Genomic DNA, 15,907 nt, shown 5'->3' on the forward strand with positions numbered 1-15,907 from the left:
ACACTCACAGCGCTGATGTTTGATTGCAGATTATGAACCACAATAATGCCCCCACCTCGACCAGTAGGTCGCGGGAGATCAAACAGTCCATACCCCTCTGGAGTGATCTGGTTGAAGAGGAGACCGTCGTTTTGTTTATGCCATGTTTCAGTTAAAAACAATAAGTCCAGTTTTCGCTCTGCGATGATATCCGATAAAAGCAGGGCTTTATTGTTTACTGAGCGTGCATTGAGCAACGCAACATTTACAGGGCTCTGGCACATCGCAGAATGCAACTCTGATCGAATGAACGAAGATAAGTTACTCAAGACAGCACCAGTACGAAACGCGCTTTTAGCCTGACGGCGACACATAGGTACGCAGATGTTGTTAGAGGAAGAGAGGCCATATCTGCGGCCAAAACTCCGATGTATGTACCGTCTTTGTCTCAGCAGGCCAGCGTTACGACAGAGTTCATAAGCATCTTTTTGTAAATAGTAGTTTTGTTTTAAGTTCAGCAACTGGTGTGCAGTGTACCTTAGAGCCATGCTTCGTTGATCCAGGATCGCAACAGTCCCAAGGCAGCGAAAGTTCAAAGTAAGGCCACAGGGTAAACTCCTCCGATAAGGCTCCAGGGTCCTCCAGTGAACGCAGGCAGATACAAGCAATAATCCAACGAATGTAAAATAGTCCCGCGACATTGCAACAAGTCAGAAGACTAAAAACAGCAGGTAGAAAACCCCACGTCAACATAAAAACAAACAAACTGTGAGAGGAGCGGCAGCCAAAGCGCGCCAGCGTACCCTGAGATGCCGTAGAGGAGGTGATGAAACTGATCAGGAAGATTATTAATAAAGCAATCTTTAGTGGCAGAAGTGATAGGTCTAACATATTTGTAACACGGAGTCTGCTTTGCAGCCTTGGCTAAATGAAGTTTACACAAGACTAGATAATGATCTGAGATGTCATCGCTCTGCTGCAGAATTTCAACGGCATCAACATTGATTCTGTGTGATAATATTAGATTTAGAGTATGATTACGACAATGAGTAGGTCCTGACACGTGTTGTCTAACTCCAATAGAGTTCTGAATGTCTTTAAATGCCAATCCCAATGCATCTTTTTCATTATCTACATGTATATTAAAATCACCAACAATTATGACTTTATCTGCAGCCAAAACTAACTCTGATAGAAAGTCAGCAAATTCTTTAATAAGCAGAGAATCGAAAATAGCCTTACCTTGAGTCAAATAGTAAAGTGACCAACAGGAGAACTGGATATTAAGAAGAAAATACTTGCGTGCTCTTGCCGTTTCCACGAAGTGACCGCTTGTTCTTCAGGAGAGGGGAGACGTCTCTCTCGGCCTTCTGGGCTGTTTCGATGACTTGTTTGGCATATTTCTGGAACTGGTTTTCCTCCTCAGCCATGAGAGCGATGTTCTTCGCCACCAAGTCTTCCTGTTCTTTTCTCGTACGGAGATCACTTGCACGTTTTTCAGCCTTTACAAAACCAGTGTTGCATTAGAGAGAAATTATGACTTCAATGCATAAAATAAAACATATACATAAAATAATACCCACCATTTGTTGTATGTAGCTGTCTTGCAGTGCTTTTCCTTTAGCTTTAGCTTTTTGAGCTTTAAGTTGTTCCTTTTCCCTGAAGAGTTTATCTGCTTCCTTCAGTGCATTCAGCGTCTCCAGAGATTTCTGTTTTTCATCCTCTGCCTTTTGTTGCAGCTCTCGCCTCTGATATAGAGTTGAGAAAAATGTTTAATTCAATAAATGCATTTCAAATGTATAAATGCATTTCATAACAGTGTGATGCTCTAACCCAGCATCACTGTGGTAAAATGAAGCCATAAGGCCCAGCACAGCCGTGTGTTACAGTGGAGCGGCTGAGGGGCGATGTGAGGCACGACGCGGAGCGCAGATTTAAACATGTTTACATGTATACAGATGGTGGACAACCAGAATGAGACTTTTACCGCCGCCGTTCCCGCGGCGGCAAAATTGGGATGTGTATTTGCTGCCTTTTACCGCTGAGTGGCGCTGTAATCACAGACTTTGAAAAGTGTCAGTTTATTCTCTTTATGACGTAATCTGCCGCGGCAGTAATCTGAGCTGAGAGGCCACAGATAAATTCAAGATAAATATTGTGGTTAAACGAATTCAAATGCATTAAATTTAAACAAAGTAGACACGTTAAAATTGTGTGCCCAGTTTTTCTATAATTTAGAAAGGCTATGTCAATAGGTTACTTGTCATTTACTTACATAAAATTAAAACATTTTCAGGACTTGCAGTTACTAACCGATGTTAGTCGGCTTAAGCATTCTTTGTTATATTCAGAATTAAATAGGCTTACATGTTGTTATGATTATCAATTGAATTATTTAATAAATAATCAACCACAATGCCTATTACTGCCGCAGCAAAAATAAACCAGTCCAATTTCAAAGTCGTTCGCGAAATGACTAGGCTATACCGGGTGGCGCAAGTGACAGGGCAAAACAGCAGCAACTGCGGCATTTTAAAAGGTAAGTTTCCTATCTGTTTATTTTAAAAAAAAAATTGAAAAAAAAAAAAGAAACTTTTTTTAAAAGAAAAGAAAAGCAAGATCTTGTAAAAAAAATATATATATATATATATATTTTTCATTATTTGAACAAAAATGAGACTGATTGAATATGTAAAAATATAAACAAACAAAGCAGAGAATAAAACAAACTTTTAGGGAAAAAATATAGGCCTATTATTAGGGGTGTGACGAGACGCTTACTCCACGAGACGAGACACGAGATTGGGTTCACGAGAACGAGACAAGACGAGATTTTTACACAATTTTTAAGAAATCCTCAATGATGAAATATATGAATGGAAAATAGTCTTTTATTCAAATGAAAATCACAAAATGCTAAACAATTTAGGTGCATTTTGAAGTCAACTTGTAATGAATGTTATTTTACTTCTATTTTAATTAATTCTATGCAGTAAAGGACATGCAAACACTGCAAAATGTGTTTCTATAAACTACCGTCTGGCTTCTCCCCTGTAGGCTACGATTTCACATGAGAAATCTAACTCCTTTCCACAAATCGAACATAAAAAAAAAAAAAACAGTAGGCTATAAATAAAATAAATATAAATAACTGAAATAACACTTTAAATGCAAATAGTAGTGTATCCATAATCAAAGTACTGCTCTCTCAAAACTACAAGTTCAAACAGAAACAATTTTTTTCTTCAAGCATGAAAAAGAGATAAATTACAGAACAGCCTAAGATTATGGTCATGTTCTTTTTCAAGAATATAAGCATGTCGACGATTTCTGGCAGCAGTTGAGACCTTTGGGCAGTAACTAGGGCTGCACGATATGAGGAAAAGCTGCGATGTGCGATCATTGTTTAATATTGCGATGTCGATATGACTTGTGATATATGTTAGCTATACTGTTCCCATGTCTTAGTGCTTTAATAGGTTCTTTGCGCGATAGGTTAAATGTTTATTACCTGCCTGGTTCAGATTACACTATTTTAGCGCGATTTTGGCACGATCCGTTTCATGGAGATTCGTAAAGGACAACGGGCGTCAGGACGCAAGATTTGATCGTTTCATTTCGTATAGTGTGTCATAGTGGGCGACAACCTACGCGTCTGCGATGCTTCAGGACATCACGACAGAAAGAAAGACTAGCATGTTTAATTTTAACGGTCCTCCACAACGGGTTGAGTGTGTGCGAGAGTGCAAGCAACAGTGAGTGTGCGTGTGTGCGCGAGTGAGCGTGTGTGTGTGCGATTGAGTGAGTGAGCGAGGGACAGTGAGTGTGTGTCAGCGTGTGTGTGTGTGTGTGTGTGTGTGTGTGTGATTGACCCGGCACACAAATGATTTAAAACTGGCAGGGGCATCTTCAATACTAATTTTACCCTCACGCTCCATCACGCTGACATCACAACAACTCACGAGACAAAGTTTCACCTCGACGAGAAATCTCGTCGCGTTTTAATCTCGCGAGATCTCGTAACACGAGATCTCGTCACACCCCTACCTATTATGCTACAACAGAATTGGTTAACATTAACGAAAGCAAAATATGTAAAAATACATTTAAAACAAAATAAAACAAAACAAATTCGTGGCCGAATTCAAATCGGTTCAACTACCGAACAAACAGTAGTAGACCTAGGCTATTCAGACCATAGCTCTGTGGTCAATGCATTAACAATAGCCTTTCGGAGCTTCAAACGATCTGAGATCGAATCTCAGTGTAGCTGACAGTGTTTATGTTTTTCCGTTCTTGATGCTTAAATATGCATCTGTTTATTAAAGTCAATCGTCTTGTTTAATCATCAATTGTACATTACAACATAAATTTGCAACATTCCAGTTGTGCCGCTGCAAAGACGACACTGATGAAGGAAGAGGAAGACTATCAGCCGATTGCACCAGAAAATGAAGATGATGAAGCTCGTCTTTAATCTGCTAAATTATTTTTTTTGTGTGTGTGAATCATTCACGAGATTGAGATGACTGACAGTGATACCCGGCCATAGCAACGGAAGACATTTTTCAAAACAGATCGAACAAATCAGAAAAATACTTTCAATACAGTATTGCTTTCAATTAAAAAATAAACAATGAAAATGAAAATGTAAAAGAAAAAGAAAATTAATTAAGTTTGAAAACCCATCGCACATTTCAAGGTATGAATAAAGTGTCGGGACAGTTTATTTATTTAAACAGGGTTGCATCGATAGAGTTTATTCTCTTTGTGATGCAAAATAAGAAACACAGAATCTTATTCTTGCAACATTTTAAATTTCTATTGTCAAAGAAATTGCAGCTAAATTAAAAAAATTAAAACGGTACAAAACGAAAAAAGTTCAAAGCAACATAAATTAAGAACAGGCGTTTTTCTTTGCCTCTCTCGCGCTGGATATTTTTTTACTAAGTTTGGTCTCCCTCACTGCGCGCGGCGGGTCTTTCTCGAAATTAAGCATTAATAATACAGCTGATAATACTGTATATGTCGCTGTGTGTCATCCACACAAATCACGAAAGAAAAAATCGAAAAAATTTGTTAATTTAATTTGTAGAGGATTTTTTTTTAACTCAAACATTAACACTGAAATAAATGAAACTAAATTATTGTACATTTTTTGGCACACCACGACGAGTGGCGCTATGCATTGTTCTAAAGCCAGGTTTTATTCTGGCATGTTGAATTAGTGTTGGACAAACGCGGCGGCGCGTTCATTTGAATGAAGAGCGTTTGAGCGAACACACACTGGAACGTTAGGCCAGGTCGCAACGAGTGAATCGTGGCCGAGTGGTTGAACTTACGTTACGATCATATAGATGACACGGGTTCGAATCCCGAACTAACATAGACTACTGATATTTTTATATTAGCCTATTAATGCGTTTAAACGACAAACAATAAAATCAGAACCATTATTCTGTTGCGTTCATGGTTTCAGTGGCAGTAACAAATAGCTTTTGTTCCTTCAAAGATACAACATGCCTTGCTGAATTCACCTTACAATAAAACGAGGTGGGTCGCGAATTAAAGAGCTCTGTATCTGCTAAATTGAAAATGTGTGTGGAAAACCTTTAAATACAATCAATAAAACTACAATATATAATTTAATAAGATATAGGGCCTACTGTACATAGGCTATGGACTTTTGGAGATTTTGAGATTAATCCTTAAAAGAATTTAGCCTTTGCCTGCTCATCAGGCTGGCTCCGACACTCTCCATATGAAAGACGGAACATTAACACCTCTGTCCTGCACCCCCACGATAAAGCAACTATTGCCTTCTCCAAACCCCCCACAGGCTAGCTGAGTTTGCAAAACAAAACAAAGAGTTTGCCACTCGGCGTGGTGTGCCAAAACACTTAATTATAAACTTAAATATTTCATTCAAAACAATCTCAAAACGCTTTGTGACATTTTGAAAAGCCGTGGATGCATTACTGCCACTGGAACCATGAACGCAACAGAATACTGGTTCTGATTTTATTGTTTGTCGTTTAAACGCATTAATGCATTAATAGGCTAATATAAAAATATCAGTAGTCCAAGTTAGTTCGGGATTCGAACCCGTGTCATCTAAATGATCGTAACTACGTAAGTTCAACCACTCGGCCACGATTAACTCGTTGCGACATGGCCTAACGTTCCAGTGTGTGTTCGCTCAAACGCTCTTCATTCAAATGAACGCGCCGCCGCGTTTGTCCAACACTAATTCAACATGCCAGAATAAAACCTGATTTTTGAACAATGCGTAACGCCACTCGGCCTGGTGTGCCAAAACACTACATTTTAAACTTCAATGTTTAATTCAAAACAATCTCAAAACGCGTTGTGACATTTTTTTAAAGCAGTAGCCTAGCCTATATACATTAAGGGCATTGAAACCAGGATCTTAACTAAAACGCGTTCCGAGTAATCTCTCAAAAATTATGCCATGTATTTTTTTTTTTAAGGACTGCTTTTGAAATCACTATAAATTACTATGCAATTGTATCGCTCACGAGAGCTCTTCATTTATCTAATTCCTCAATAGAATAGTAAAAATATTCCGCGTCATTGCTCCTAATATCGTCTCTATTTTTAACTTTTGATTCTATTTTTTCAGTTCTAAAATTTATTCTATCTTTGGTTCTATTCTGTTGTAGCCTAATAGGCCTATTTATATATATGAAAAATATGCCTATTAGGCTTAGGGTTTTATATTTAACCCACTTACATTTTAAAATGCGGCAATTGCTGCTGTTTTGCACAATGTCCCTTTGCGCCACCTGGCGGTCATTTCAGGAACGACTTTGAAATGCGGCTGGTTTATTTTCGCCGCGGTGATTTCGGCGCGGCGGCTGGCGCGGCGGTATTAGGCATTCTGGTTGTCCACCATCTGTACATCGCACCCATTATGCAGTCGTAAAACACCAGATCAAATCCCAATAATGACTATTACTAACAAATGTTTTAATTAAAAATACATTTATTATTAAAAAAAAAACTCATTCAACAACACACTGCAAAGTGATGATTTTGGTAAATATCAAACATTCATAACAATAAACAGATAAACTAACTTTACAAATCGTCTTAGTAAAGTTTCTCAGCATTCAAATTGCTTCAACCATTGCTTCAGAGGGGTAGACAGGTAAGAGAGATATAGACAGTAGGGGTGTAACGGTTCACAAAATTCACGGTTCGGTTCAATACGATACACTTGTGTCACGGTTTGGTACGTTTTCGATACAGCAAAAATAAATAAATGCCAGATAATTTTTTTATTATTATTATTATTTTTTTTTATTATTAAAACTAACACACTTTGACCAATGATGGAGCTATAATAGACTCTTCTTAGGAGCATAAACAAAACAGCACCTTCTGTAACCTAATATTGTAGTAGTTATAAACAAAGGTCTATTTTTAGTTCAGATTAAAATTTGAGGGCAGCAGTTGTATTCATAATGTCAAAATAAAACCAACATAATGTTACTTGAAAGCATTATAGCCTACTATTCCTGCCAAACTTTCATGGTTGCAGTTAGTGTTACTACAGTAAATCCATGGTGAATGTTGCTGATCTGTGGACACTGGATAGTTCATTCATGGCACAATGTTTCTTCCTGGCTTCCACGCGCTGTTTGATCCGTTAATAACGGAGAAATGGGAATGTTTCTCACTAGATCTCACAGCGATGTTATTACTTCTGTGGCGAATTCAAATGATTTATTTACTGGATCTCTTATTACCGCTGCTGTGTAACAGTGTCGCTTGATCAAGATCGCTCGCGCTGCACTGGTCCAGACTGATAAGCGGTCCTTCAACCACACAATAACGAGTAGCCCAGTTTCGTTCCGCTTACATTACGTTTGCACATTTGATGTTGGACAATGTTGTGGTCGCGCCGGCGTCTCTTACATTATGAGCGCGCTTGCCACGTGCAACGCGCCTACATTTGAAATAATGAAATTTTGGTCGGCAGGAAAAATGGTCCAACGAACCGTTCGGTTTGAAAATGCGTACACCGAACCGAACGACACTTCCCCATGATGTCTCTCCTCTCGACTGATTGATTAGAATGTTGATCAATTGCCGCCGGCGCGAAAACCCAAACTATTGTTTGTGCATACTAGAAATTAGACGTTCTCTGACGTTACGCTAGGGCTGGGCGATATGGACCAAAAGTCATATCCCGATATATTTAGGCTGGATATCGATATACGATATATATCCCGATATTTTTTCTGCAAAGTGAGAGCAAATGTTCAGTCAAAGTCAAAGCCAAACATGACGTCACAAGTAGTTTTATTGAAACCAGCTATTTCAGTGAACAGTTGCAAAATCAAATTAATAAATTATAAACAGGTTTCTTTACCTTAGGGCTGCACCGATTATGACAAAAATCATAATTGCCAATTATTCCCTTGGAATTGTAATTGTGATTTATTAATTATGATTATCAAAGTTTATATTGAATATATATAAAAAAAATTGTGTAAACATGTTATAATTTGCTTATATATAGCCTACATATATATAGGCAAATTATAACACGTTTACACAAAATTTGTTAACACACACACACACACACACACACACACACAAGTACTGTCCCCCTTTACTTAACATAAATTGTAAAAATATGACTAGTAAAGACTAGTAGGCTACTAATAAATAAACAGTAGGCCTATGCTAAAGCTATTAAATAGCAGACCCAAACTAGTTTTTGTTTATACAATGTGGTATGAGCCACTACAGTCATTTAAAAATATAAAAAATAACACAAAGAAAAATAAAGTAAACGATTTACCATGGTGAATACACAATATTAACATTAACTGTTAATGAAACATGGAAACTGCTCAGGTGAATAGAATGAAAATCATACCTGCATTACTTTTATTTCGTGTAATTTACAACGTAACGGCGTTGCATGCTCGTATAGTTTCTTTTGCACTTTATATAGCCTACAGTGAAGCGATACACAGCGCGCGCGCCGCCGCATTTGCGCGTGCAATTGAAGAGTGTGCGCTCCGAGCACAGTATAACGGCTGACAGGACAAGAAAGTCCGTGTTTCTGAGGTGAAAAACTTTATTTCAGCGTACACTTATGTCACTGCCTGTTAGTTCCTATTGTGCTGGGTTTTCTGAAGTAGTCATGATTCGCCTCTCATAACATAACATGCTCTAAACACGCGCGCAGAGTGGAAGGAGGGGCGGACTATTTGAAAATTTGAACTATATCGATATATGCGATATGGTCTAATTCCATATCGCATTTCAAAATATATCGATATATTTTTTATATCGATATATCGCCCAGCCCTACGTTACGCTAAACCCTGTTGAATTTTTTGAATAAATAGGCTAGTATAATGAAATTTAAGACCTTCATTAAAAAAAATTAAGACTTGGACAACGGAATTTAAGACTTTTTAAGGCCTTAATTTAGGAACATGACATTTAAGACCTTTTTAAGACTTTTAAGACCCCGCGACTACCCTGAAGTTAATCATGTCCTCAAAACATTCACACAAAAACATTATTTATACATCATTCCTGGAGTGTTTTTTTCTTTAATGAATTGCTTTAGTTGGACAATCGTCTAACATTTCTTGAATGTTACTAATTATTTCAGCGCGTTCAGAGAACATTCACAAGCAGTGTTCGGGGTATCGCATTACTTTATCAGATTACTTTTTTCAAGTGACGAGTTACTTTACATTTACATTACTTTTAAATTTACCACAAAATATCCGAGTCACTCTTTCAAATAAGTAACACAGGTTTTCCCATTTCCGGACGGATAGCTCTCCTGTCCCCATGTTGGGAGAGATCGGCAGTAAGTGCAGAGGCGTTTGTGTGTGAACATGAGGGTTATTGCATCTCACTTGCACAAAAACATATTCAGCATTCCTCAAAATGAATAAAAAACTCAGAATATGGTAATATCTATCTATAAATTACAGAAACGTCAGTCTGTCTGTCTGTCTGTCAGTATGTCAGTATGTCTGTCTGTCTGTCTCTCTGTCAGTATGTCTGTCTGTCTCTCTGTCAGTATGTCAGTATGTATGTCTGTCAGTATGTCTGTCTGTCTGTCAGTACCGTAAATCCTCTAATAAAGGCCCGGGCCTTTATTTTACTCAAGCGCATCGTGGCCCAGGCCTTTATTGGAAGGAGGCCATAATTAGAGACAGGCCTTTATTTGTATTTGAGCAAAACGGACTACCAGTAGAATGAATAAAAACGAGATTTTGTGTCTATTTTAACCTATAAAATACTAGGTAAATTTATTGAAAACGTACAGTTAGTTACCATATAACATTATGGTATGCATACAGAACATTAACAACAAATAAATATAATATAAATAATATTTTTTGTGAAAAGCAATGATTCATTTTGAAACAGTATTTGTTCCAGCAGTAGTAACGTTAGCTCCACAACAGCGCGCATCTGTGCATTCATTGATTTCATTCATTCATTCACACACTAGAAACGCGTGTCTTTTTGCGTGTAACTTACAGACACTATTGCGATTAGAACAAAGCAAATAGAACTGACCTATTTCTCAGCTGGATCCGTTGCTCCTCGAAATAATACTTCCAAGCACTTCTGAGGTAAATTTTCCAGGATTATTATTACTTAGATAGATGTGTGTTATCCAGCTGATTGTGGGTGTTCAGGTTTGCGTGGATCGCCTCAGATTATTTGCGTTTGAATAACGCGCGCTCTCCATAATTAAGAGATCAAAGTCAACAGAGTATTTTGAAACTCGTTTGCACTTAAGAAAAAAAGCGAGCCTATCGCGCCAGTGCGATTGTCGATCCCATGGGGTTAAAAAATAGATTTTCGCCAAAAATCCTCTTTGGCTCCGCAGCTGCCATGGTAAACAACATTAGCCTACCGGTGACTGAATTCTCACGTGCGAGTCAAGAGCGAAGTGATTGACATGACCAGGCTACCATAGCTATGGCTTGGATTCATTAGCAAACATTGCCCCCCTGTGGTATTTGCATGTTACTATCACAAGCATAATGTTGTGGCCTGTCCAGAAAAACGTTGTATCTAATAATAGCCCCGGCCACTATTAGAGACCGGCCTTTATTTACCTCCGCCAACAGCGAGACCGGCCAATGTTAGAGACCCGGCCACTAATGGAATACAGGCCACTATTAGAGGATTTACGGTATGTCAGTATGTCTGTCTGTCTGTCAGTATGTCTGTCTGTCAATCAGTCTATCAGTCTGTCAGTATGTCTGTCTGTCAGTATGTCTGTCTGTCAGTATGTCTGTCTGTCAGTATGTCTGTCTGTCAGTATGTCTGTCTGTCAGTATGTCTGTCTGTCAGTATGTCTGTCTGTCTGTCTGTCTGTCTGTCTGTCAGTATGTCTGTCTGTCTGTATGTCTGTCTGTATGTCAGTCTGTCAGTATGTCTGTCTGTCAGTATGTCTGTCTGTCAGTATGTCTGTCTGTCTGTCTGTCTGTCAGTATGTCTGTCTGTCTGTCTGTCTGTCTGTCTGTCAGTATGTCTGTCTGTCAATCAGTCTATCAGTCTGTCAGTATGTCTGTCTGTCAGTATGTCTGTCTGTCAGTATGTCTGTCTGTCAGTATGTCTGTCTGTCTGTCTGTCTGTCTGTCAGTATGTCTGTCTGTCTGTCAGTATGTCTGTATGTCAGTCTGTCAGTATGTCTGTCTGTCAGTATGTCTGTCTGTCTGTCTGTCTGTCAGTATGTCTGTCTGTCTGTCTGTCTGTCTGTCTGTCTGTCTGTCTGTCTGTCTGTCAGTATGTCTGTGTCTGTCTGTCTGTGTCTGTCTGTCTGTCTGTCAGTATGTCTGTCTGTCTGTCTGTCTGTCTGTCTGTCTGTCTGTCTGTCAGTATGTCTGTGTCTGTCTGTCTGTCAGTATGTCTGTGTCTGTCTGTCTGTCAGTATGTCTGTCAGTATGTCTGTCTGTCAGTATGTCTGTCTGTCTGTCTGTCAGTATGTCTGTCTGTCTGTCTGTCTGTCTGTCAGTATGTCTGTCAGTATGTCTGTCTGTCAGTATGTCTGTCTGTCTGTCTGTCTGTCAGTATGTCTGTCTGTCTGTCTGTCTGTCTGTCTGTCAGTATGTCTGTCAGTATGTCTGTCAGTATGTCTGTCTGTCTGTCTGTCAGTATGTCTGTCTGTCTGTCTGTCTGTCAGTATGTCTGTCAGTCTGTCAGTATGTCTTTCAGTATGTCTGTCTGTCTGTCTGTCTGTCAGTATGTCTGTCTGTCTGTCTGTCAGTATGTCTGTCTGTCTGTCTGTCTGTCAGTATGTCTGTCTGTCTGTCAGTATGTCTGTCTGTCAATCAGTCTATCAGTCTGTCAGTATGTCTGTCTGTCAGTATGTCTGTCTGTCAGTATGTCTGTCTGTCAGTATGTCTGTCTGTCTGTCTGTCTGTCTGTCAGTATGTCTGTCTGTCTGTCAGTCTGTCAGTATGTCTGTCTGTCAGTATGTCTGTCTGTCTGTCTGTCTGTCTGTCTGTCTGTCAGTATGTCTGTGTCTGTCTGTCTGTCAGTATGTCTGTCAGTATGTCTGTCTGTCTGTCTGTCTGTCTGTCTGTCTGTCTGTCAGTATGTCTGTGTCTGTCTGTCTGTCAGTATGTCTGTCAGTATGTCTGTCTGTCTGTCAGTATGTCTGTCTGTCTGTCTGTCAGTATGTCTGTCTGTCTGTCAGTATGTCTGTCTGTCTGTCTGTCAGTATGTCTGTCTGTCAGTATGTCTGTCTGTCAGTACGTCTGTCTGTCAGTACGTCTGTCTGTCTGTCAGTATGTCTGTCTGTCTGTCTGTCAGTATATCTGTCTGTCTGTCAGTATGTCTGTCTGTCTGTCTGTCTGTCAGTATGTCTGTCTGTCTGTCTGTCAGTATGTCTGTCTGTCTGTCTGTCTTTCGCATATCTCTCGAACCGTTAGTCTGATGGACTTCTAACTCGACAGGTGCCTCGCTATGGGCACGAGTAAGTGCACAAAAAACTTGTGACTGGCCTAACCAGTCGAGAACCACTGCATTAGAGCACAGGCAAAGTTATCATTACCTATCCATATAGCAATGTTTATTATGGAAATATATTACAGTAATCAGTATTGTTACATAACAAATTGTGCTGCAATAAAGAAGGTCTAATTTAACACTGTTTATCCTCCAGAACAGAGAGTGTAGAATGGCCAAAAGGTTTGGGCAAAATCCATTAGATGTATTTCTTTAAAAAAAAAGCCTAAATTGAAAGATGAGGAAGACGGATATGAGGACAAGGAGGAGAGCAACTGAGAGGAAGGGTTAGAGATCACATGAGATGACAAAAGAATGTCTGCATTTGGAAGTTTAGGCTGTATAGTGGATATAATGAGTTGCATTTGTGGGTGTTCTTACAGCTCACCCCGGACCGCACTCATGTTCTAACCCTGGTTACGGCCTCGTCATCAATTACTTTTAAAAGGAACTTTCCCATAATGTTTGGAGAATTCCAAAATGAAATGAAAAATAAATAAAAAACATTTTAAAGGTTGTCGACACTTTGAATGTTTAGAGAACATTCGAAAATAACATTTATATGTTAATTGGAACGCTAGCAAAAGGTTGTTCGAGCATGTTGTTGTCAGCTGTGTGTGCACTGAAGCATAGATGACTTCTCCTTACTGTAGTCTCCAGCTCTCCGAGACGGCCAGGCGGTCTCGTCTCCTACACAGGGCGTTCTGCTGATCCCGCTGGACCGCCTGCTCTTCCCTGCGAGCCCTTTCAGCAAAGAACTCTCTGTCTGCTTCTCTGCTGGCCTTCAGCCTCATGCGCTTCAGCTCGACCTGAGCCTCCCTATCCTTCTGGACCTCCGTCAGCATCAGAGCGCTCTATAAAACAAGAGGATCGTTTCTACAACACTTCACCACAGAAGAAGATTTGTGATCTGATACCGTAAGACACGCACATGGAAGGCTCTCACTCGGCCGGTCTGGTAGAACTGCAGGGTTTGAGCTCTCTTGATGGCCTCCTCTCGTCTCTGGGCCTGGTGTTCTGCTTCTTGCAGGTCCAGCTGTTTCCTCCTCTCTTCGATCAGCGCCTCTCGCATGGCTTTCGCCTCTAGCTTTTTACTTTTCTTGAGAAGTAAGATCGACACTGAAGCGTTCGGCGATTTGCACTAACTGCTCCTTTGTACAACTCTCAAGCAAAGCTTCTGACGGACACGCAAAGAAATCTTCGACCACCGAAGACATTTTGTTCGTATATGTATACGCGCAATAACACAAACGAAACTACTACACGTGAGACGCTGTTTACCCGAAATACAACTCCCATAAGCCACTACTTCAAAAAGGAACTACGTCACCATATTACGCAACCTATGCTCATTCACAAAAACTCCCGAAGACTTCCCACAAGTCAAAACACAGTGTAAGCGCCAGAATAAACCGCACTATACACACGAACACAATGATTTACCTTTACTTATTTTTGTTGAATGGATTTACCGTTTACAATATGAGAAAACTCCAGCTCCTAACTCAGAAAACACTAACTAAATCCTACCTGGTCTTCAGAGATGTACCGGGCTCGGGGCGGCATTAAACGCTGAGCTCCGCGACAATCAGTCAGACTGAAGGTCCGGAAGCGTACCCCCTACAGAGAGTGAATCTCCACCCAGGATAACCTCCAAAAACAAGAAAGGCAAAATAACAAAACAAAACAACAAACAGTGCTCCGTCGGAAGGGTTGTATTCACAATCCAGCTGGAAACACTCTAACTAACCAGAGTTCTCATTTATAAAGGTAACCATTCACAAAAACATACACACATACAACCCATACTTACCAACGTTTCCTACCCCCATAGGATCGCGGACGAGACACCCAATTTATGTTACGGCCAGCTCGTTCTCCACCGTACATAAAATATACAAGTACACTTCAGTAATGACTTGCAAGATTTTATTAGTCTTCAAACAAACAGATAACTTAATATAACGAAGTCTAGGGTTCAAAATCAAAGGGGAAAAATCATAATCCAGATGGGGAGGAGAAAAGGTTGGTATGGGCTGTAGACAAAATAAAGGTTCGCAACAAGTGACTTCTCCAGAGGCTGTCAATCCCCTGGACGAAGTAAAGAAGAGTGGTGGAGGCCAATGTTTTATCCTCTCCTTGATTAAGTGGTGAACAGGGAACAGGTGTGTGCAATCTCCTGCGCTCTCATGGAAGAACAACGCCACCAGCAGGCGAGCAAGTAAAACGCAGGGTCGTAACATGCGGTCCCGAGGACTTTTCTATCGCTTCAGAGGTGTGTGTGTGTGTGTGTGTGTGTGTGTGTCTAAAATGTAACCCTGACCGTTTTACTTGCCTTTTGTTAAATAATCACTCGTTATTAAAATTTAGATATTTCGATAATACCTCAATTGTATGGAACGTATGCTTAATTTGTGCAAATTTCTGTCACTGTCCATCTGTATTATGTGGGTTTAGGGGGCGCGTAGATCTAGGCTATGTACGGAAAGTTTTTTTTTTTTTTTAAGCGAATTTTTATTTTATTTTCAAATATATGCATTTATAGTGTGTATATAAACAAATATATATTTTATAATGACATAATTATACATATACATGTGCATTTATATGTTTTAAATACAACTATAAGGTGTCAGTGTATTTCATTAGACTTTAACTTTGCCAGCTATAAAAAAATCTAGCATTTCCTCTCGTTTTACCACTGATTTTTAGTGACAGTCGATATGCATGCATGGGCCACTGGCGATGACAGTTCCCCCCCCTCCCCTCTCCCCTGCCGTGCCACACCACACCCACTCCCCGCCCTTCTTCTCACAGCCACCACGCCCAATTAAGTTGCATTTTTCAAAAAGATTGTAAGCTAGACTTGAGCTGAAAGAGGGGGGTGTCATGACCC

The 15,907-nt window shown here is 39.8% G+C and overlaps 1 protein-coding gene across 1 annotated transcript; it reads right to left on the reverse strand.

Annotated features, from left to right (window-relative positions):
- Positions 1-875: 875 nt before the first annotated feature.
- Positions 876-15,716, reverse strand: LOC311279273 (cilia- and flagella- associated protein 210-like). Its single transcript, XM_084390649.1, has 4 exons — positions 13,943-15,716; positions 13,660-13,865; positions 1,563-1,727; positions 876-1,481 (listed from the first exon to the last, which is right to left on the reverse strand). The coding sequence occupies exons 1-3, from the start codon at positions 14,081-14,083 to the stop codon at positions 1,670-1,672; spliced, it is 405 nt and encodes a 134-aa protein (XP_084246775.1). The 5' UTR covers positions 14,084-15,716; the 3' UTR covers positions 876-1,481; positions 1,563-1,669.
- Between the last annotated feature and the right edge of the window lie 191 nt (positions 15,717-15,907).

This window comes from Rutilus rutilus (genome assembly GCF_951802725.1).
Source record: "Rutilus rutilus genome assembly, chromosome: 20".
In the NCBI taxonomy this organism is placed as follows: Eukaryota; Metazoa; Chordata; class Actinopteri; order Cypriniformes; family Leuciscidae; genus Rutilus; species Rutilus rutilus.

Excerpts from the sequence above, each read along its gene's own strand:
- LOC311279273 (XM_084390649.1), bottom strand. The coding sequence starts at position 14,083 with ATGCGAGAGGCGCTGATCGAAGAGAGGAGGAAACAGCTGGACCTGCAA. Across the intron at positions 13,866-13,942 it reads GCCGAGTGAGAGCCTTCCAT|AGCGCTCTGATGCTGACGGA; the intron begins GTGCGTGTCTTA and ends CTTGTTTTATAG. Across the intron at positions 1,728-13,659 it reads TCGGAGAGCTGGAGACTACA|AGGCGAGAGCTGCAACAAAA; the intron begins GTAAGGAGAAGT and ends ACTCTATATCAG.